General features: G+C 43.1%; 1 protein-coding gene across 8 annotated transcripts in view; it reads left to right on the top strand.

The window, feature by feature from the left end:
• The window catches only part of OXR1 (oxidation resistance 1), a 532,223-nt gene that overhangs the window by 500,864 nt on the left and 7,470 nt on the right, over window positions 1-23,889 (top strand). For 6 of the 8 annotated variants that reach the window (XM_006274553.4, XM_014611619.3, XM_014611621.3 and 3 more), the window contains 4 exons: window positions 6,875-6,955; window positions 12,021-12,146; window positions 14,918-15,070; window positions 20,842-20,937. In XM_006274553.4, the coding sequence (XP_006274615.1) occupies window positions 6,875-6,955; window positions 12,021-12,146; window positions 14,918-15,070; window positions 20,842-20,937 (456 nt within the window). The remainder of the gene's footprint in view (window positions 1-6,874; window positions 6,956-12,020; window positions 12,147-14,917; window positions 15,071-20,841; window positions 20,938-23,889) is intronic. The other 2 variants (XM_014611620.3, XM_019495713.2) reach the window with 1 other exon arrangement.

Raw genomic sequence — 23,889 nt, 5'->3', positions numbered from 1 at the left:
GGTTTGCAAAGGTGAATATGTAGAAGACTCAAATGATTATAACACTTTCATAGATTTCATAGACATTAGGGCTGGAAGGGACCTCGGAAGATCATCGAGTCCAGCCCCCTGCCCAAAGGGCAGGAAGTCAGCTGGGTTCATAGGATCCCAGCAAGATAAGCATCCAGTTTGCTCTTGAAGGTGTTCAATGTAGGCGCTTGAACCACCTCCGGTGGCAGGCTGTTCCAGACCTTGGGGGCTCGGACAGTAAAGAAATTCTTCCTTATGTCCAGCCTGAAACGATCTTGTCGTAGTTTATGACCATTCGACCTAGTCGTCATCCCTTGGGGCACTCTGGTGAACAAACGTTCCCCCAGATACTGGTGGTCACCCCTGATAAACTTGTAGGTGGCCATCAGATCACCCCTGAGCCTGCGCTTTTCCAGGCTGAAGAGCCCCAGAGCTCTCAGCCTGTCATCATAGGGTCTGCTTCCCTGACCTCTGATCATGCGCGTGGCTCTTCTCTGGACTCTCTCAAGCTTCTCCACATCCTTTTTGAATTGTGGAGCCCAAAACTGGACGCAGTACTCCAGCTGCAGCCTCACTAAGGCTGAGTACAGGGGGAGAATGACGTCCTGGGATTTGCTTGAGAAGCATCTATGGATGCAAGCCAGCGTTTTGGTCACTTTACTAGCCGCAGCATCGCACTGCAGGCTCATGTTCATCAGCTTTCACAGCTTTTTTAAAATTTTCCATTTTGGATAGCTTAAGCAGGGCTGGGCTGCCCTATCCTGCGGAACCTGTGGCCACAGGGGGCCCTGCAGCCAAGGGGCTCCCTGCGGCCATGAACACTTGAAATCAGTGCCGTAGCGAGGGGGGGCAGGCAGTTGCCACCAGTCTGCATTGCTGCTGCCACTGCTGGCTTCACATCCGGCTGCTTGCCCCCCTCTCCCCCCCCCCCCCCACCCCCAGCTTCTTCACATCAGGAGGCCCCAAAACTATATCTTGGGGGTGGGGGCAAAAATTGTGGGTCAACCCTGAGCTTAAGCTGGCTTTCTGAACAGGTGTTCTCAAATTCTGAAAATCTGAGCATCCTCTGTTCCCATATTCAGGTGATATATCTATGTATATGTTGTCTTTCTGCTACCTTAACACTTCGGTGTTTGTTTCTCTGTTTTAAAATTCAGAAACTGGTATGCAAAAGTTAATTGTTACTCAGAACAGTTTTCAATAGGCAAGGAAAAGAAAGGTGATTTGTAAGTAACAGCTATAAATGAAATAAAAGGTTTTATTTAAATGACTGTGGAAATATAACTACATTTTCTCCAGAAAGCAGCCTTCACAGGAAAGATGAACTATATTATAAAGGGGTTTGTATGAGTAGCAGTGAGAGTGGGAGTAAAGCTATATGTCTGAGAAGGAAGAAAACAGTGACTCAAAGGAAAACTATGGAAGCAATGAATGGAGTACAATAAAAGTTCAATATCTTAGAATGCTAAGAAAGAACACAAATTCTTAGCTTGGTGTTCTTGTATTTAGCAGTCGTATGTTTTTCTTTTATATTCCATCAATTCATTTCTATAACATGATTTAAAATTGCTCCCAAATGGACACAGCCAAAAACATTTTTTCAGGAGGCTATACTGTTGTTATTCATCAGACTTCAACTTTTCAACTGAAGTCCTTTTTCCTTTAGATTGTCTTTTAAAACAATGCTGGCTTAAAACAGTTTTGCTGTTGTGAAGCAAAAACAAAATACTTATGTGTAGATTGACAGCTTAGAAGGAATTTAATATGCAAAATCCAGCTTTGTGTACATTTTAAGGTTTGTCTGTATAGAAGAGTATGCCAAAGTCTGGGAAACTAAACTCACTAATCTCACCTATAAGCGTCTATGTTACAGAATCAAATGGGACATCCGTAGTAGCCTTCTCCATGGTAGCATGGAGGTTACCTGGTTCAGCACTAAGGTTTTTGAGGGCATTTTCCCAGAGCTCGTAGCACCTCAGATATGCTACAAATTCTGTTGTGGGACTTCTCTGTTTCCTGGACTCCCATGCAGAAACAGCCTTAGCTTTCAACATACTTAACTTCCATCTCTACACATTTCTCACATGCATGCCATAGCCAGTGCCAGATTCACTACTGGAAGATTAGCTGTCCATGATTCTGGAGCAGGAGGCAGATAGAGGGCATGAGAGAAGATGACGGTCATTTCAGCAGCATTTCTGAACCAAAAGTCAATGGTATATCTCAGAAGAAGAGATTCAGGATAGCAGCTACTTACATAACAAACTGGGAAGACATCTGTTGCATGTTGTAACCGCTGCAGATTTCCCCATATGCAGACCAAGGTACTTCTGATGCAGGGTAACTATTACAGACTCTTTCTGGTTTGTGAAGACAAGCAGTGGCTCAGTAGTCTCGGTTTGGAAAAGTAGAGCTCAGTGGAGCTATATAAAGAATTTGCTCCAGCACACTCAAATACATGGTGTGCTGTCACATCAATCCAGAAGTGGGTTGCTGTGGCCATCTATGTGAGTTCCAGCTAGCCAGTTGTTCCCATGTTAGCTGGGAAGGATGTGATGGTATGGTTTGGTTTAGAGTCTTTAAATCAACAGGTACCAACTGTATCTGAAACATTTTAATACCAAACAAAGTACAGATATTTGCGGGAAAGGATTCCAGACCTAACCAGATAAATAACCACCTCAGAAAGACTATTAAAAATAAACAGACAAGAACAGGAAAGGGGAACTGATCAGTAAAGAAATCCACATCTTATAGAGGCCAGAAAATGTAATCATAAAATGAAAATTGCCAAAAACGTGGGGTTTTAAACCTTTCAAGAGATAAAAACAAGAGCAAGAGATTCTTCAATCATATAAAAAACAAATACCAAAAAAGGGAAGAAATGGATCTGTTATTCAGTGAGGATTCACTCAAGATGAAAAGTAAGCTAGGTATGGCCGCAAAAATGATAAATGAATAGTCTCTACAGTTATCTGTAAGGCGTGTGGCATTAAGCTTGGGGGAAGGGGAAGGCAAGAGAGTATGCAAATGAAAGTCTGCACAACAGAAGTGGAAGCCAAACATTAAGAGCAAAATGAATTTAAGTTAGGGGAAGGGGCACACATTCTCCATCCCATAAGAAAGAATTAATATATGGAATTAGTAGTTTGGTAACAAAATTTTAAATAATGAGTGAAGAATGACACCATACCTAAATTTGAGAAACAGGGAAGAAAGCAATTCAAGCAGTTACAGACCCATTAGTATGATTTCAACTTATGCAGTTTAACTTACCATAAATGAAAGACGAATCTAAAGACATGTAAGCAAATAGAAAATGGAATAATATGCCACGAAGCTTTACCAAAGGTAGACTTTGCCAGACTTACCTGGTGTCTTTCTTTGACAACTTATTTTCTGAACAAAGATATTGCATTGGATTTCATTAAAGCATTGGGCAAAGTGCCACCTAGGAAACTATTATGTAAGCAGGAGAAGACGGAAATTAGTACTCAAAATTGTGAGACTGGTAAGTAACTGGCTGAAGGGGAGTTATCAGAAGGTAGTATTGGGCTGGAAGGCTGTTACCTAGTGGAGCTCTCCAAAGGTTATTATTTAGCAATACCACTAACGACCCTAACATAAGAAGTTGGTGTGCTAATAAAATTCAGCAAGAAAACTTTTGGAGGCATTGTCAGTGCAGAAGAAGATCCAAACATTGTTCAGGAGGAGTTAGGGCCTTTGAAGACTAGGGTAATACAAAAAGTTTAATACAAGATGCAAGAACTTAAAACTAGTAACAAGAACTTTTGCTATAAGCTGGGAGCTCATTAGTTGAAAATGACAGAGGAGGAGAAAACCTGGGAGTCTAATCACAGGATGACTGAGTCATCTATGTGATGAGGCTGTGATAAAAGGACATCCTAGCATGCATCTTTCAAGGGATCCCCAGTGGAGAAAAGGAAGTTTTAATGCTATTAATGCCGTGGTGAGACCACATCTGCATATACTGTGGAATACTATATATAACTCAGTCATCTCTGTTCAAAATATGAGCTGAACATAGGGCAGGTGCACGTTATGTGATTTATCTCCACACAACCATGGAGGAGTTAGAACCCCAAGGGAAGCTCAGGTAGAGGTCACTTTAAGATCCAGACAGCTCCTCTCTTCTAGCTCCACCTCCCCTAGGTCCATTAAGATGTGAACCTGGCAGGAGAAGTCACTTTGAGCTGGGAAGCCAAAGCAGCAGGAGCTTCTAGGCACTATCTGGATAGGAGGGAGGGACCTTTTCCCTGTCAGAAGCTTCACTGCAAGCCTAGAAAGAACAGGAATTGCTTCTGCCCCAGATGGAGAAGGACAGGACCCTGAGAAGGGTAAGTGCCTGATTCTGAAGAAAAGAGATAGGAAATTGGCTGTGGGGCAGAAGAGTGCACTCAAGGTTGAATAAAGGCTTCCTGCCTGTCCTCACAGCTGGTCAGGGCCTTGGGCTAAAATTCAGTAGAGCAATATGGGCCACAGCCCCTGTCTTGCAATAAAGGGAATAATAAGTGCTGCCATGACTTTCAATGCAGAAAAGGGTGAGGGGAATAGGGAGCCTAAAATAGTTTAACTTGTTATATCACAGCAAATTAAAGGCTCAATGGGGATCTAATTGTTCCCTAAAAATACAGCCAAAAGTTAAGCAGCAATAATGTAGGTGCAAGGTATTGTACTTAAGGACAGGGTTGGCAGGAAAAACTGGTATTTGCAGCTGCTGAATAAACTTTGTCTGGAGGTCAGAAAAACATTTCTAATTATTAGAGAAATTAAATTCTGAAACAGCCTTCCAGTATGACTTGAGTCAAAAAACCAAACTGCTTTCATGATGGAGTTTACTTAGTTTGTGAAAGAGTTCAGGTTGAGGTATTTGCTTCTAATAACAGATTATAGCAACAGTGGTGTGACCCAGGAAGTGCCTTCATAGTCCTGTGTTTCTGTATCTCTATGGCAATTTACTACTACAGTTTGTTTATGGTGGGTAGATGTAGCTAGTGTGCCTGAAATAAAAACTAACTTTGAGAGAATGGATTTCCTTACCTGTCTGTGATGGAGCTATTCATTTATCCATAGTTTGTTTACCCCGAGGGAATGTGTGACTGCGAACTGGAAAGGGTATCTCTTTGGTATGTAGACCTTCCTGAACCTGCTGCCTTTAGGTTACGCAACACCAATGTGGTGCTGAGAAGCTGCATGGCACCAGAGTGCTGAGGAGATCTTGTAATTAACCTGTTTGGATAAGAGGGACAGAAGGACATTTTCCTCTTCAAATAACATGGTTACCCACAGGGCATCTGTGCCCACTGTTTTGGAGGGATGTTTATACTCCGTGGCTCATGAAACCAAATCCTGACTTCAGGTCATCAGGCAAAGATTTAACTAACAGTTTTAGAGCAGTGATAGTGTGTGTATTTGGTTGACTGGTTTGCAAGCCTAGTACAGGCAAATAGAAAGTGCCCCTTTCACTACAGAGTCTGGGTCCAGACAAGCAAGGAAATAAAGGGTGGCTTTTGCACCCCCATCTATACAACATAGGATGATACATGACTCAAGTAAATGTGATGTGTGATGCTATGCTATTTAAGTATACATATCCATTTATTTGTCATTTTGTGTAGGAGTAACAGAGTGTGTAAAATTTTATTAATAACTTTCCATACAATTTACAGACTTTACAAACTTTCATATATACATTAACAAAAATATGTATGGAATTGTGCAAATAGCATAGTCTGCTTGGTAATGGAACTGGATAGCATAAGTGTACCTTTCTCCTTGTCTTGTAGTTTCACGGGTATAGAGTGAACCTTTGCAGCTCAGGAGCCTGTCTTTGGGCTCTGTACTTGACCAGATGCTTGTCACTGTACCAAACTCCTTATAATAAAGGCAGGGGTAGACAGGGAGCTGCCAGGCTTGCAGTTATTCCCTATGCCTTGTTTCAAGTGCCTTTGAGGTTTTTAATGCACTTGCTGTACTGGACAGCCATCCATTTGATCTCTACCACCCCCAGCCTCTTCAAGGTGCTTTTATAACAATGATGATTTTAGGCGTGCCCCCCAAATAACAAGCTTTTCTGTAGTCACACCAGAAATTAACCAGAAAACTGGTGTGATTGTCTATCCAGCTAGCAGCGTACTGCATTGGCATCTTCTAGTCTGGCTGTGAGCGGAATACTGCAGAAATGGAACATGGCATATAAAATAGAGTTAAACATCAATCAGATGTGTATAAAATAGCAGGAATTTCCCAGTGCACAAGAGACGAATAGACCAACTGATAGAAGGGCTGGAATTGTAGGTTAGCCTTGGAGGACTATCAAAACCTGAGCTGCTTTATCTGAATCCTTACTTTCAAATGGATGAGTCTGAGCCTGCCTTAATTAGAGAGTTTTAACTATGGGCTCTAAACTATAACCTTCAGCCAGGCAAGCGAGTTCAGGTTCAAAGTACATAGAAACCCCAGCAGAAAGGTATTGTGGAGGATGATATGAGGGCATGAGTTAAGACTAGGGTATGGCTGCAGTGTAGATAGCCCTTACCTAAATTTATCTTGCTGCATATCAGTAAATTTTATGGACTGTATGTCAGATACATTTTATAATACTATATAAACATGGGATACGTCAGATATCTAACATCATTTTGTTGGTAGTCTTGACTCACTGTATATACACATCATAAGTCTGAAACTTCTTACACGTGCTTGGAGTATTCCAAATGTTTCTTAGCACTTTAAGTTGTTGTTGTCATTGCACATCCTTCCTCCCCATTGCTTTTCTCTAGTTTCTTACTTTTTTTTTCTTTAACTGTCAGTGGAATTATTGTCTTCCTGTCTCCATATTCAGGTAGTGTCAGTGGCTGAGTATCACCGCAGGATCGATGCTCTAAATAGTGAAGAACTGCGCACACTCTGCAGACGTCTCAAGGTGCCCTCTTCAGTAGTTAAACCCCTTCTCTGGAAACTAAAATATCTTTCTCTGTAGTGGCTTTGATCAGGGCATATCCCATATTCGGTGGGTTTGTCTTGGCTCTAGCACTACAAGAATCCAGCAGAAAATTCCTTTCTCATAACTGTGCCTTAAACCATGAGTGGGTGTGTTGGGTTGTTGTAGGTTTGTGATGAAACAGTTATCTCAGAGTTTAAAAGTGGAGGAATTTTCTGCATCTTTGAAACTGTTCTCATTACTATGTGGTTTCCGAAGTGATGAGGACCTGTTTTAAATTCTAGTTTGGAGTGGTGGTTTGAGCTAGATAGAAGCTTTCCTAAAAAGAATGCAAAAGAGGTTGTTTACAAAACAATGTCATGAGGACTAAGTTTCAAATACTCAACAGTCAATATGGAAGAAAATTGGAACGTTTTGAAAATATTAAGCTTCACAATGACCATATAGAGAGGTAAGTATTGTGTCCATTGTGCAGGTGGGTAAACTGGCCTGAGATCACAACAAGAGAACTGGGAATAGAGCTTCCAGACTATAAAGCAACACTTGACATCAGAATCTGTAAACTAATTGGATAGTGTGGGGTTTTTTTTTTAATTGACTTTTGCATTCTCTTTAGGTATTTCCCTATATTCTTTGGCATATGTACACTGCAGAATTTGTGTACATTGTACAAAGCTTCCTAATGAAAGCATGTCTGAGAACCCTTTTGCAAAGATATGAAAAAGATTAATTACATATATTTTCCTCCCTTCATGGCAAAAACTCATTTTGAAAACTTAGAACTAAATATTTTCCTAGGATTCAAAATTCTGATGTTTGATGCTCTCTGGGTCCTACTGCAGCTCTGGGAACTTAGACCCAAAGAGCTTTGGCTAAAGAACTATACTTAACACAAAACACATCAGACCCACGCTGTGCACACTGCCTCTAGAAATGGAAGTAATGTAATTGTCTCAGTGCAGTTTTTACTGCTTTCAGTTCAGGAAATAATGCACAGTACTGGGGCAGTACACAAGTCCCTTCAGTGCTTGTGTCCAAAGTTACAGTACAAAAAATAATTTAGCTGGTGCCTGATCCTGCAGGCATTTGAGCGTGGTAGTTTCTCCCTGTTTGACTTCAAAGTTCCTTAGGTGCCTAAATTCCTGCATCTGCATAGACCCAGCCCTGGCCCACTATGAACTTATCTCCTGTGTAAGTCTACTGAGGGGCTCAGTTGGGTCTCAGAGCATGCTGAACAAATGCAAACAGGATTGGTCCCTCACAAAATATGGTTGTGGGCACCTCCTTTGGCAGGCCTGTTTAAAAGGAAAAGGGAAGAGAATAAAGATGGTGCTGCTGAATTGAAATATAGAAACAATGTTGGAACCCTATGTACTTTGATATCTGGACTATAAAATGTTGTGTTTTCTCTTGGGAGAAAATCTTTTGTCCTGGGATCTTCCAGATGTAAAAATCCACTTTCCTGCTTCAAGTCTGTCTGAATTACGTGGAATAAAATGTGCTTAACACCCTCTCCCCCCCCCCCCCCCAATGGCTATGTAGGTATGAAAGTTATTGTGGTTCAGTCACGGGACCAGTCAGAGCGTGTGCTGTTGCTGGCCATCGAAAAGCAGCAGTGCAGCTTGAAGGGTCATGTGTATTAGGCCCGTGTGAAGCGGCTAGTATTTGCTTCGGATTGGGATTTGGCCGATTCGGGGGACAGTGATTTGATTCAGTGATTCGAATCACTGTCCTAAATCGATTCAGCTGAATCTCCAAATGGAACAGACCCCATCCGCTGCCCCATCTGGCCCCAGCATCCCAGCACTTTAAAAATAAAAAAAATAGCCCAACACTCACTGGCTGCTGCCAGGCAGGGGGACGATTCCCCGCTGCCCCATGCTGCATGGGGAGGCTCTGCCACAAGCCCCCAGAGGCCCTGACAGCTGCTGCAGCAGCCAGTGAGTGTGGGGCGTTTTTTTTTTTAAAGCGGCAGGATGCTGGGGTCAGGTGGGACAGCTATTCATGGGGCTGGGAGAGCAGGTGGGGGTCGGGGGCACTCAGAGGGGCTGGGGCAGCAGGCAGGGGATAGACCTGGAGGGGGGGTCCCTCCATGGTCCCTTTTCCAGCCCCCCATCCCTTACGTACCGGCACAGAGTCTGGGTCCAGCTCCCTGCGGTGGTGAGCGGGTACTGCCCAAATCACCAAATCTCCTCCAAAGCTTTTTCCAAATCGATTTGGACCTTTTTTATTGGTCTCTCAGTTCAATTCTGATTCAGAGACTTGGCCGCCATATTGGGCTGAATCTCCTCCAAATCAAATCGGCAACCAAAGCCCTGATGTGTATATGTGCACCTGTTTGGATCCACATTAAGCCCTAGAACACTTAGGCCCATGTCAAATGAAACATTTACAACTATAGGTAGGCTTTCAACTTGCTTTCATTCTGGTCCCAGGAATCTTGCATTCTTTGTACCATGGCCAACATCAGTGGGATGGGTGGTGGGTACACTCATGAACCGGCTCTGTAGGCTAGTAGTTATGGCCCTTTTTTGAGAAGCGGGTGATAGAGTAGAGGAGAACATTGAACCTGGTTTTCTGGCACCCCAGCATCTTCCTCTAGCTATAAACATGGTTTAAAAACCAGAAATCCTTCCTCAGGCCTCTGAAAGAAGGCATTTAAGGGCTGTCATTCAGCATTCCAGACTCAGGACTGCAAGTAGGCAGAAGCAGAGCTGACTGCAGCCCTGACCTGAGGTGTAGCCACACAGACAGTTTGCTGCAGGGTGTTACCATGTGCCCACTACTGTGTGGTAACTGTCCTTGTGCACACTTTTGCTCTGATGCAAGTGAAAGCGGCAACTTTGACTGAAAGATAAAAAGGAAAAACTGTTTGGCTGAAAGTGCTGGTAAGCATTTACTGTGAAGTAAACACAGGCATACCCCCTCTCACCCTACAGTAATCATTCCTGTGTCCATACCCTTGTGATCCTAAGATATGGAGAGGAGTGAGAGTACAGATGTCTCTCTGCTTAGCATTTCCTATTTGCTAGTTCTTTTGAATTGTCATTTGGCACCTCTCTTCCACCACCACCACCATGTAGGGAACCTAGGCACTTCCCTCAGGGTCTTGGATTCCACTTTGGGGCAGGTGCTTGTAAACTAGCCTTTATTAGATACTTGACCCTTAATACATAGGGCATAAATACTTTTACTGTGTTACTAAACAGCAGTTAATTCTTGTTGAATTTTTGCTTTGAAGTATTGTACACCTGACAATTACATTTTAAGAGTGGAGCAAATGTGTCAAATAGCACATACTTTAAGCAGTACTTCATCTGTGATGTTGAATGTTTAAATATGCTTTTATCTCAGAAAAATATTTGCCACCCAACACAAGTAATAGAAAACTTGAGCTTTGCTTGGATATTTTATTCTTCCAAATGACTAGTGCAAATTTTCTTAAATTCAGGATTATTAAAGATTATCACAATGAATGTATAAAACAAAGCAGTGTTTTGCTGTCTTTCAACATTATCTGCCTAAATAGCTTGTGAAAGAGAACAAATCAGCTTTTCTTCTGTTTTTAATAGGCCATCACAACTTGTTTAAAACATCTTGCTTTTGGTTTTTAATTTTGGTTTGAACTGGCCGAAGAATATTTCATAGGCTTTGGAAAAAATGGAAATCTTCCTTTTGTACCCTAAGTTTTTTTTATTTTACTCAAACTTAATATAATGGCAAAAGCTACCACAGAGTGGTACCTAAAATGCTGCAGCTTGTGTACAATCATCCTTTGATTTCCAAAAAGCAGAGGTCTAAATCCTCAGCTTCAGGACATACAGAATCAGGTTTATTGAGCAAGTCTACAATGATAGATAGCAGTTTTCAAATACTTGAAGGATAATAGAGAAGATGGAGATGGGCTTTTCTCTGTTTCTGTAGGAGACAAGACTAGGAGCAGTGGCCTCAAGCTACAGAAGAGGAAATTTAGGATGGAGATTAGGAGGAACTATCTAACTATAAAGGTGGCCAGGCTTTGGAACAGGCTACCTAGAGAAGTTGTAGAATCTCCATCCCTGGAAATTTTCTAGAGCAGATTGAACAGGCACTCGGCTGGGATGATTTAGTCAGGGATGCTCCTGCCTTGAGCAGGAGGCTGGACTAGATAACCATGTGAGATCCCTTCCTACCCTACTTTCCTATGATCCCATACATTTATCCTTCTATAATATTCCAAAGCTCTGTCTTCCTGTGACTACTGTGTCAACAGCTTAAAAACCAAGAGAATATAACAAAACCTGCCTCAATAAATTGACCAATAGCTGCATTACCATAAAGAGTCCATGTTGGACTCAGGTATTTAAAGAAGAGAGATATGTGGTAACCACAGTAACTCCAAGGGTTGACAGATGTTGACTTTAATGGTTTCTACTTTATTTTCTTAATACTTAAAGGCTAATCCAATACCCAATAGTCATCATATTTACCATTAACTATCTGAGGGCCCAAGTTTCACCTCTGGTCTTTGGGATAATAATATCTCACTTTTATATGGCACTTTATATCAGTGCTCTACAGAAGGGGTCAGTGGTGTTATTGCCATTTCTGCATTTGAAAGCATGGTGGACTTCAAACATCCCATTAAATTACCATTAGAAAGACAATACATTTTGTGTTATTGTGTCAATTGAAGCAAATTTTAAAAGTCCTAATTCAACTCTGAGCTCAAAGAATTTTTGTTTTTTCTAGCAAATTTATTTTTTGTAGGAACAAATATAAGGCATAACCTTCTGAACATCACAGTGGTGTACGAATCTATTTTTCAGTATTTTGTTTCATACCAATATATTTACTGTAAGAGGGAGTAATTTCTCTGTCAAATATAACAAACTTCTAACAACATTCTAGCTTTTATGAATAATTGTCTTTGCATTCACAGTGTTGAGTATGCAGAGTAAAACTGTTTAAAAAAAAAGAAAAGAAAGAAACTTTTGTGGAGGCTTAATGTAGCTTCCTGAATGCTGACTTTCTACCACCCCCCTCTCCCCTCCTCCTTTTTTTGCAGATAACAACAAGGGAAGACATAAATTCAAAGCAGGTCACAAATATCAAACCAGACCTGGAGCCTGAAGCTTTTCGGCCAAATCTTAGTGATCCTAGTGAATTGCTACAACCAGATCAAATTGAAAAGGTATGGTCCTTCCATAAAGCAGTTGCTTACTAGATTTGTCATTGTACTTTAAATATTCCAAGCACGGTCTATCAGGCACTCCAAACAAATAAGGGAAGTTTGTCCTGAAGATCATAACATTTAAAGAAATGAGTAAGTAAAGCACAAATAGTAGTCAAAATATTCAACTTGTATATACAAAAATAAAAACTCAGTGAAGATTCTAATATCTGTCTTAGTTCTTACTTCATATGCCTATGCTTTAACCTCACCTTGCCACATCCAGTAATTTCAGTGCAACCATTGCTACCTGTCCTTACTTAAAAATAGGAGGTTTGCTGTCATGGAGGTAGAAGAGGGATGCTTTGGGGTGGAGTGTCATGTTTTGTTGATGCTTAGTGAAGGCCGCCTTGTCTCCTTTGTTTTTGTTTGTTTTTTAAGGGTCACTTGGCTCCATTAATCTGGGATTTATCACCAGGGATCCTGGTTTTCCATGATATAAAAAAAACCCCAAACATAAATTCTCTGATAAAGAATTGCAAATTCTCTGTTTGTTTGGGGTTTTTGTTTTTGTTTTTTTAATTCCAAAATCTGTGGTTAAAATTAAATGGTCCCCCCCCCCCAGCTGCCAGGGCCATGGAGCCAGGGACCCAGATCCACAGCCCCCTGCCCCCAGTGGAAGGCAACGGCTGCTGCAGCAGGAGCATGAACTGGCTACCCTCCTACTGCCTGTCTGCTGTGGGCCTGGCTCCTGGCAGCAGCGTGCACTCCTGGGGGCAGGGGAGACCTGTGCCCCCCAGATCTGTGGGGGGCAGGGGAATGGCAGATGCATACGGCAAGCTCGTGCATCCCACCCTGCTGCCCTCCCCCAGGACCTCCAGAGCGCAGCAGGTGCAACCTGGCACAGCAGCACACGGGGGGGGGGCATGCACGAAAGCTGCATGCTGCTGCAAGCTCTGCACTGCTCTGGCCATGCTTTCCCTGCAGGCAGGGGCAGGAGTGAGGGGTGCAACCCTGCACTGCCCCTGTGCACACAGAGGAAGCATGACCAGGGCAGCGCGGAGCTTGCAGTGGCACACAGCTTTCCTGTGCCCACCCCATTGTGCCCTGCTGGACCAGTTGCACACACTGCACTCCAGAGGGCTGTAGGGAGTGCAGCATTTGTGACCCAGGGTTTGCAGCCTGCTGAGAACTCTAGCCAGGGGTGGGGGGTTTGTACCCTCTCTGCTCCTGACTGGCTGCAAACAACCCCCAATGGCCAGAGAGTGCCCAAACTGGCTGGGGGCTGAGGGAGTGAGGAGGCTCCCAACTGGAGTGCCTGGCCAGCTGCAACCAACCCCCCCCCCCCCCCCCCCCCACACACACACACACACACACTCCTGGCCAGAGTGCCCAAACTGGCTCAGGGAGGGGGGGTGGAGGGGTGGTTTGCACCCACCCCGCTCTCTCAGCCCCCAGCCAGCTCGGGCACTCTGGCCAGGAGCAGCAGGCGTTACAGCCAGCCAGGCACTTCGGCTGGGAGCGAGAAGGCTGCAAACCCAAGCCTGGCTGGCTGCAAACCCCTTCACTCCCTCAGCCCCAAGCCACACTTACCTCCAGCAAGAAGAGTGAGCCTGAAGCAGCCTCGAGTAAGTGCAAGTGTCAGGGCCTGCCCTTCCCCCTTTCCCTTCCCCTCTGGGCAGGGTTGGGGGTTTCCCTGTCCCTCTTGCAAACAGCTCTTGCAGGCTGTAACTCAGCCAGCCTGCATAGCTCCTTGCAAAAGGGGGAAATCCGCCAGTTTTTCTGATTTAAAAATGGGAAATCTGTGTTTTTTCTCTGGCTTTCTGTGGGAAAAAGAAAAGCAGGGATCCAGGTTATCACTCAGACAAGACCAAGCAGCAACAGTGGATATATATTGACCATTTCTGCAGGTGATGCTAATTGTGTTAAACCCTTGAAAAATAGAGCAGGGGTATGCACAGTGTAGGTGGAATTTAAAGGATGATTCATCACTACTTGATTGCACTACTGGATTACCAAGGTTCTGGTATTGGGGAATAGATGTGAAAATGTCAGCTGTATTGAACAAGTATTCAAGACGTGCAAGTGAGGAAGAACAGGAATGAAGAAAAACTTGTAGAAGATATTTTCTTTAAAATTCCATTTTATAAAACAACTGCAGTGCATAGACTGATAGATAAACCAAAAAGGTAGTTTAAAAGGTTTAGAGTATTGGTAATACTGCAATCCTCCCCCATTTCCAAATTCTCTCCTGTGGTACTGGATTTGGGCTGGGTCACACCCCTGCCTCGCCATCCCAGAGGGCTGGGCCATGCCTCATCCCCCTGCAGGGCCGGGCCATGATCCAGTGGGGCCAGGCCAGGGCTGTGCTTCCCACCCTCACCCCCCACAGCGCCAGGCTGCACCCTTTTGCCTCCTCCAGGTCAGGGTTGGGGCTGGTCCACACCCCCTCCCCTCTCCCACAGGGCTGAGTTGGGGCCAGAACACACCCTCTTTCCCTGTGTGGCTAGATGGGGAACCGGATCGGAACCATCAGCCGGACCTGGCTCACACAGGGCAAAAAGGTTGGGCACCATTGTTCTACATCATTTGTGGGTGGTAATTTCTGGAAAAAAAGGTAGCTTTTAAAACTTACTGAAAGATAGAGATGGCCTAGCTTATATTACCTGGAAGGCTATTCCAAGGGGTTTCTTAATAGGTTCAGTAAAACATATTCAGGCTTCATTCCCATGTAGCTTATATTTAAATGATATTACTTAAATAAGCAGGTTTTTTTGTTGCTTTGTTAATAGCTTACAAAGACTCTTCCCCCACGAACCATTGGATATCCATGGACGCTTGTCTACAGTACTGCAAAGCATGGCATGAGCTTGAAGACCTTGTATCGAACTATGTTGGGGCTGGACACTCCTGTTCTGATGGTTATCAAGGACAGTGATGGACAGGTATGAAAATACTAGCTAAAAAAAAAGTGCTGCTTCAGATAATCAAATATTTATCTGTATTTGTAATTTGTGCACGGTTGTTGCAATTCTAAATCTTTGCTCAGGCAGGTTCAAAGGTGGCATTTCCCTGGGAGGGAGTTTGATCAGGGAAATCTGCTGTCAAGTCACCCTTGTTGAGATATTTTTTATTATCATTTTATTACTGAATTTTTAAGAAAAACTAGAAATAATGAAAGTGTAGGGACAGATTACAGATTGCACGAGTGTCAAAAAATGGCAGGTATACAGCTAGATAACTGCCATTTGGTGTGCAAAGTGACTAAGAGTCCACTTTTGATAGCTCAGAGTTGATAGATCCTGTATTTTATGTTCCAACAAAATTTAACAGTGAAGAACACTTATTCTGATACTTATAAAATCCTTTATCTGTCTGTCGATAACTCTTTATTTGCCCTCTGATTGGCTGACTGAAACAACTAATCAGAGTGTGAATACAGTGTTGGTGAAGGAGGTGGTGGTGCGGCAGAGCGCTGCCATAATGGCGGGGACAGAGGGCATGGGCACCCCTGCCCCCGCCCTGCTCCCTGGAGGCAGCAGCAACAGGGCAGACGGAACCAGGGAGGGTAGGAAGAGCCTTTCCTGTCTCTTCCCCCCCCCCCCCCCCATGTTCACTGCCTGCAGAGAGTGGGGGGGCCAAGGCCACCGGAGCTGGCCCCTGCTCCTTGGAGGCAGCAGCGGGGGGGGGGGTATTTTGGGATGCCGTGAAGGGCATGAGGTGACCGGTGGTGGCCTTGACCCACCCCTTCCCCCTTTTGTCATCACCCCCCCCCCTCAGGCCCAAGCACACTCCTTCCCTACCGCCACATCGGCCCCTCCCCTGTTCCTCCTGTCCCCTGCCACGTTGGCCCAGTCCCCCCCCCCCACCGTGGGCTTGCTTTATCCCACCCTCAGGCCTGGTCCTCCCCGCACCCCCCGCATCGGGCCTGGACCCACTCCTCTCCCCTTGCCACCGCAGCGGGGAAGGGGGGAACGGGCCCAGAACCCAAGTGGCAGGAGGGAAGTGAGGAGTGGGCCCAGATGGGGGGAGGACGTGGGGCTCCATCCCTGCCTGCTTCCCCCCCCCCCCCCCCCCCATCACTCTTGGCGGACATTTGGCTAGTTCCTAAATAAGAGCTGGTAACTACCTACTTTTACGTAGGCTCCACAAAAGAGACACTGTGGTATGTCTCCTTTTTGCTGATAAATATCAATGCTGAATAGATAATAGTTTTGTAAGTCAGAGGTGTCAAAGATGTGGCACACACGGACTTACTTCCCAGCCCCCAGTGCTGCCTGCAGGTCTCTGAGATGAGGCACAGAACGGGACATGTCCACTGTGGGTGCTCTGGGACATGCACTAGAGCTGCATGTGGGGCCAGTCTGTGCGTCTAATCCAGCATGCAGACTGGCCTTATGCCACTCATCAAGTGCATGGAGCTGAATGAGTTTGACAACCATGCTGTAAATGGTTGTCCGGCAGCTACCATATGGAGAAGGCCACACCCTGTTGTACCATTACAGTGAAGTGTAGGCCTATACCCTCAGACGGTGGAGACCTGACCACTCATCCTAGGCAATTCTGGTTCTCACTCTGCTACCTTTTAACTCAGTCTGTTCTGTTTTGACATGGTTTTGTGAAGCTGGCAGAGTTCAGAATATCTTAGTTCACAGCCACATAGAAGATTTTTCTGCAGCCTGATATAGCAGAACAGAATGCTTTTTGACAAGTTACCCATTTCCTATGGTACTTAATTAATGGTCCGCAGGCCCAAACACTTTGGATTATCTATCAGCTCTGAAGGAATGCATTTTTTAGCACATGATATTTTTGTCCCCAGAATGGCTAGAATTAACTGGCTTGATCCAATCCCACCCTCAGTCATCTGTGTACTTTATTCAATATGTTGATGAAGACTGCCCTTTTAGTAAGTATAACATCAGTTTGGGAAGTAAGGGTAATCTTTTTTTCAAGACATACTGACCCTTCAATCTCACCTCCAAGCTCTTGTCTAAAATATTCTTTGATTTTGATTTTAAATAAACTGATTCACCTCACAGTTCTCTTCAGTTCGTGCTCAGGTCCAGACAAAGCTGTCAAGGTAATCTGGACAAAAGAGACCCTTTGGGAATTTCTGAAGATTGCAGAGGAGAAGTTAGTTAACTGGTTCTTTGTGTTATGCACATAGATTCCATACCTGATTCTTTCCCAGACGCTATGGCGTCTTGTACCACCTGGATTCTATAGTGTGTAAGAATAAGGAACAGTTGAGGGTATGAGAACATCTGTGATATAGGCCAGCACGTCTTAAAAACACAGTAGCTACAGGGAAAATAACAAATTTTCTTGTAATACAGGCAACCTTATTTGGGACTGAAGGTAATGCCAGTCCTGAAATAATGTATCCCTTTACTACTGAAGCATAATAGAACTGGTGTTTGTACTTTTAAGGAATAAATGGAGCCCTAAAAAGTTGTGCTTCAGGACCCTGGCTAGCTGAAGCTAACTGTATAGTAAGAAGAAATAATACAGTAGTTTTTGCTAACGTGGCTGGTGAAAATATATATGCAGTTAATATTTAATAGGTATTTTTGTGCATCTTTTTTATTTCTATTTAAGGTTGTTGGTTGTAGCTGTGTTGGTCTAAGGACACAGGCAGACAAGGTTCTTCGGGTAGATGTGATATCTTTTTATTAGACCAATTAAATAGCTGGAAAAAATCTTCTTTGCAAGCTTGTGCCCAAAAACTTGCAAAGAACAATTTTTCCAACTATTTAGTTGGTCTAATAAAAGATGCATCATATCTACCCAAAGAATCTTGTCTGTCTATTTCTATCTAAAAAATTATAAGTTCATTTCTGTTTCTAATAGTAACTTTCATCCAGGTACACCTCCCAAATGAATGGGTGTTTACCTTCCCTAAACTAGATGAATGTTCCTGAATGTTACTTCCCACAAATCACAAACTGAAAAAATATTTTTTTTCTTCTAAAGAGGGTTTGCTTTATATGGTTTGACAGTAACAATAATCAAAGATGACTACATTGTAGTCTGAAAACTTTAAAGATGTATCTTTATATTTTCTATAATACTTGATATACAAAAACAAAATACATAATGATCCAAAAACATAGTAGTCACGGGTGCTTGTTATGTAGCAGTATTCTTTATATTGTATGCTGATATTATCCCTGTAGTATATAGCCTTGTTCCAGTCCAAAGGCTATAACTGTACCACAGAGCTCCTGAAGTGTCAGTTGTGCAGGTGAATTTGGTGTAGTTAGTTGCTCTGCAGGACATCATGGAGCCACCCTTTCCCCATTCCTTTTTTCCTATTACCTGGAGATGCACACCTGGAAACCAGTCCCTTTACTTTTCAAAGCAGACTTCTGTGTGGAGCAAGCTGCTTTTGTACTATTTCCTCATACCCTCATCCCACACTGCTAGACAGTGAAATCATAATCTGATATTATTTGAATTGTTGAACAACTGCCTTTTTTCAAACTTGGAAAAAGTAAGATATAATTACAGTAAAAGTTGAAGAAAGATTGGATTTGGAGGTGTGTGCATATATGTTCTTCAAAGATGCCAAGGTTTATTTTAATTACTGAAGTACCTCAGAACTTTCTCATATTCAAAATCAGCAAGATTAGTTAACATAGCTGTTTGTGCATTGGGGGGGGGGAGTTATCGATACTTTGTTGGTGACTTTCTGACACTTCGAAAAAAAATATTGGTGTGCTCTCTTAACAATAGTTGAGGCGCATAACTGTTGGTATGAGGGAGATAGGGGAGGGAGAAAAGTCTGATGCGACTGATCAAGCTAGTTGTTAAATCAGCTTTGCACACATTTGCATCTCACATAATACTGATATAGAAAAAAATCAAATTGGCTTAAAAAGCCAAGATTAACAGTGATCCAAAAATACTATATTTACTTAATTCCGAAGTATTTTTCCTGTTCAACATGGGGAAAACAAAGCCTCAACTTTGAACTATCACTGTGAAAATGCAGTCAGAAGTGGTGTCAGGAATCCACTCAGTGAAGCACAGGGTAACACAGAGAAATGCTCTGTAGGTGGCCACTCGAGTTTCAGACAATTTTATTTCCGTGTCTTATTCTGCATAATAAAAAAGCTGGAAGAGGCAGATGGAAGGAGGTTGAATCTGAGAAAGTTCATGTATATATTTGTCTCTCTGGGAGCACAAAATGTCCCCTGCCATGAGAACTAAGTTTTGGTCCAAACTGGACTGACAATGACAATGACGCTGGCATCTCATCCTGCCCTCTTCCATTCATCTGATTCTGAGAAATTCATATGCTTCAGGGCACTGCTTCTGGATTATCAGATATCTGGATTGCAGAAAAAATATTTCTTTTTACTCTTTTCCGTAATGTCAGAGTGCCAAGGTTTTATCCTGGACATGTATCTGCAGTGGTGGATGACTGTGACGCTACATGTCTGTGATGAGACTTTGTTTGTTGGCTTGTTTAAATGTGTCTTGTGGCCTGTTTATATCAGCATTACACGAATACTTTTTTTCTGGCTTTTTGCTTTCTAGGAAACTAGTTGTTGTGTAGTTGGTTTGAGTTTTCTGGGCTGATTGGTGTTTTGTTTTATTTTTAAACCCAGATTCTGATGGTAACCAGTAGTCTGGTGTACTTAAAAAATGGTCTGAATTACTACTTCTCAACCCCGGAGTGGGTGCATCTATACAAGCAATTAAAGCAACTCAAACTCTGGTAGATGCTGTGCCTGGGACAACAGCAGTTGGAGCCAGGGTGAAGCAGCCCCAGGCTGGCAGCAGGCTTAGTGGGTCAGCTTTGGGCTGCAGGTGGTGGTGGCAGAGGGACTGGCTAGGGCATGAGAGTGCAAAAGTGCAGAGACCTACAGCAAGCAGCCCCTGCACTTCAGCATCCTCATACCTCAGCCAGCTCCAGTCACCATCTACACATGCATTTCATTGCACTTAATTACTCCACTGTAAAATAGTACTGTCCCCAGGAGTACTATTTTATGGCATAGTCAATCTACTGCATCCTCACAGTGGTGCACATGCAGGCAGTGATTCTTTACTGCAGAGCAAATGCACAGTAAAGCGCACATGTAGATGCACACAGTATCCAGTAGAAAGTGCAGGGTCTGATTGGATTTATTGCTGTGGATAGGGAGATTGCTCCCTGTAAGTTTTCTGTTCCAGGTCCTCATTCCAGTCCCAATGAAAGGTAAACAAAGCTATAGAAAAATAGCATGTAATAAGGGAGTATAGAAGGTTGGAAGGTGTATGTGTGTAAAGAAATAAAATACTTTCAGACCTGAAAGTTTAGAATTATCCCAAAAATATTGTGTGTGTGCACATGTGTGTGTCTCACTGTACAGATTTATACCTGGGATTTTAATATGGTTTTATCTCTTAATTCTTGCACTTCTGTTCATTAATTGGCCTACAATGAAAATTGCTTCTCCTCTCCTCTCCCCTCCCCTCCCTTGTCATTACCTGTCCAAACACATTGTCACCCTTCAGTACCTCCCTCATTACAGTTAGTGTTTATATCCCAGTAGGTTTCTCTGCTTTCCTCAAAAGCAGATTCCAGATCTGCCTACATCCAATGTTGAGTGACTATACCAGATATTCCTGGAAAGGAAAACGTTTCCAAATGCAGTGTAGACTGTCTAATCTCATCTTCATCTTACAGGTTTGTGCTTTTTATTCTTTTCCCTCCTACATACAGGTCTTCGGTGCTCTAGCCTCCGAACCATTTAAAGTGAGTGATGGCTTTTATGGCACTGGAGAGACATTTCTGTTTACTTTCTCTCCAGATTTTGAGGTAAGGAAATATCAATTCTTTACATGTAATTTATCCCTCCATGAATACCTTAGCTTCCTAGAGTTACTGACATTGGAGTAAGCTTAGGCTGTTAAAGGGTGATGGGGAGCTGATTTATACCTCTAAAGAAGAAAGATTTCCTACCTGTACTATACTTACGCACTTCTTTCATCCAACATTTTTTTGTCCAGATACTGTTTTGTCTAAAATGTAAATAGTGAGCATCCTAATGCAGGGGGATGGCCTTTCTGACATGAATGTGCTTTTAGCCATCCCCATAAAAATCCATACAAACTCGGTCACATTTTAACTGTTTGCTCTAGAGACTTTCTAGAGTTTTAACAGCTGAAATCTGAAGATTCCTTTCTTGCAAGAGGCACACTTAGTTGATCCAAAAACTTAGTTGTACATGTGCCTCAGTGCTGGAGCCCCCTTTCCTCCAGACCAGGGCTACAGGGGCAAAAGCAAGCTGTTCTTGTAGTAGTTGATCTGGACTAGCGTGAGATTTAGTACCAAAATTAGGGGAGAGATTCCCTGTTCCCATGCTCAAGAGGAAGAGACAGGACTGAGACCTGGTTGAAAGGCAAGGGGCAAAGGGATCAAACCTGAGGGGGTGATTTCCCTTTCCCTTTTATATCTGTTGTTGACAAATACTAACTTACGTGTAAAGTGTTCCCTACTCCTCTACTTCTGGTCCCTATAGCAGATAATTGCTACTTGCATCAGCTATTTCATTACTCTTCCATTTACTGTTACTTCAATTGGTTGAAGTAACAAAGCTTGGACAGTGGATTAAAGGGTCCTCCCAGACATTATGTTTACAATTGAAACATGCCACACATTCAGACAATTTATGGTACAATAGCATGGAAAGCCAAAAGTGTTCCACAATTTACATGAAACAAAAAATCATAAGAAAGAAGGCTGAAAAGGACATTATGAGGTCATGTAGTCCAGCCCCCTACTCAAGGCTGAGATTTAGTCCAGAATGATCCTGTCAAGTGCATCTAACCTGCCCTTGACATTTTGCAGAGTTGAAGGTCCCAGATCTTTTGTGGCTAATTTGTACTATAATTTAATTTGAACATACAGCATGCAGCTTAGCATCTGGCTGCACAGTGTAGCTTTACATGTCCATGGGCTCCCCCAGCTTGGGGACATGCAAAGCCCAGTGCTGGATCTGGGCTGTGGGTAACTGGTGACAAAGAAACTCTGTGATATCGAGCTGCCTGAGCCCTGTTGTGAAAGCTTCTGCTCCAGGATGTGTTCAGCTGTGTATTGGAGAGCTCTCTGGTCTTTGACTACACACACACACACACACCATTTCCATGCCAGAATGTACTCATCTTGGGGACTGGGAAGCTCCCATCTGGAATTGTATCCTGGGTCCCAGGCCCTATTATGCCAGATCTTGACTGTCCATCATAACGGGAAGCATGATAGTTTGGATCCAGAATAAAATTCCTCAGATGCTGTTGCAACATTAAATTAACACCTGTGAGGAGCATAAGGGTACAACCTTGCTCCATCCAATAGAGTGGTACCCATATGAAGCTGTGGAGAGAGGTGGTTAGCACTGAGAGTCTAGAGGAAGTGTAAGCTGGATTGGACTAATGGAGAGGAGTGCTAGAGGGAAGAGGACTGAAGGTTTGCTGATCCAACGTGGAATATATGCACTGTGATTTTTCTCTGAAGTACCTGATGTTGGAAATGTGATAATCAATGAGAAACGTGTTTGAAAAGTTGACAAGTTCAATTATCCGGGGTCAACTGTTCAGTGGAATGCAGTTACTCAAAGAGTTGAATCATCAAATAACAGCAGGGTGGACGAACTGGAAATTGGTGGCAGGAATATTGTGTGACAGGAGAGTATCAATGAAGCTGAAGGGGAAAGTCTACAAGACATGCGTCCAGCAATATTGTACAGAGCAGAGATATGGCCCCTGAGGAAAATTCCAGAAAGGAGACTGAAAATAACAGATGAGAAGGCTTCAGTGAACATATGGAGTGACAAAGATGGATAAAGTGAGGAATACTTGCATCAGAGGATCAGTAAAAGTAGTGGAGGCATCTAAGAAAGTACAAGAGAGAAGACTGGCATGGTATGGACATGTTCAAAGGAGTCAAGAAGAATACATATGAAAAGAAGTTACCAGAATGGTACTACCACGGAGAAGGGTAAGACCAAAGATGAGATGGAGAGGGACAGGAGAGAGAGAGGAGTTGGAAGAAGACTATACGTGTGACTGCAACTCTTTTTAGACGGGACAAATGAGAGAAGAAGAGAGAGATAGTCAGCCATGTGAGTTTGAAGGCAGTGCAGGGTGCCTGTTAATTTCTAAGCTGCCCCCCTGCCCCTCCTTCAATATGAAGGTATGTAAGAGAATTTTTCTGGGTTTTATGTCTTTATGTAGAGAGAGAGAGAGGCACATGAAATTATGCACACAACTATTTTCAAAAAATAAAAGAGAGGCTATGTAAGAATTAGCATTACACATTTAACATTAATAACTCCCTTTTGTATGCATACAATGTTATGTATGGATTTTTTTTTCAATTTTTCACATATTGGCTTTCCCATAGGACTCCCACTTCACTGAGGACACAATAGATGGTGCTCACTTAATGAGCAAATGTCTTCTCTTGCAGTCTGTCCCATGCCTTATATATTTATAGCATCCTATTCAAGTTGTATTCTTAAGCATTTCTGAATTTTGGAGGGACTTTTCTATAGTATGCATCACTAGAGTGCCGCACAAGCATCAGTTGATTTATTTCACAACACACTCTAAGGTGAGGAGTCATTATCTTCATCTTACAGATGGGGGAATCGAGGCAAAGAGGTTCAAAAGTATCCACCAGTTCTTGGACACCTAGTTTAAGATGCTTAGGATCTGACTTTTTAGAGTATTTAGCATTATATAATACTGCAAAACACAGCAGCCAGTAACT

The sequence above is a fragment of the Alligator mississippiensis genome, chromosome 3 (assembly GCF_030867095.1).
Source record: "Alligator mississippiensis isolate rAllMis1 chromosome 3, rAllMis1, whole genome shotgun sequence".
NCBI lineage: Eukaryota > Metazoa > Chordata > Crocodylia > Alligatoridae > Alligator > Alligator mississippiensis.
This window is presented reverse-complemented; position numbering and strand designations above follow the sequence as displayed.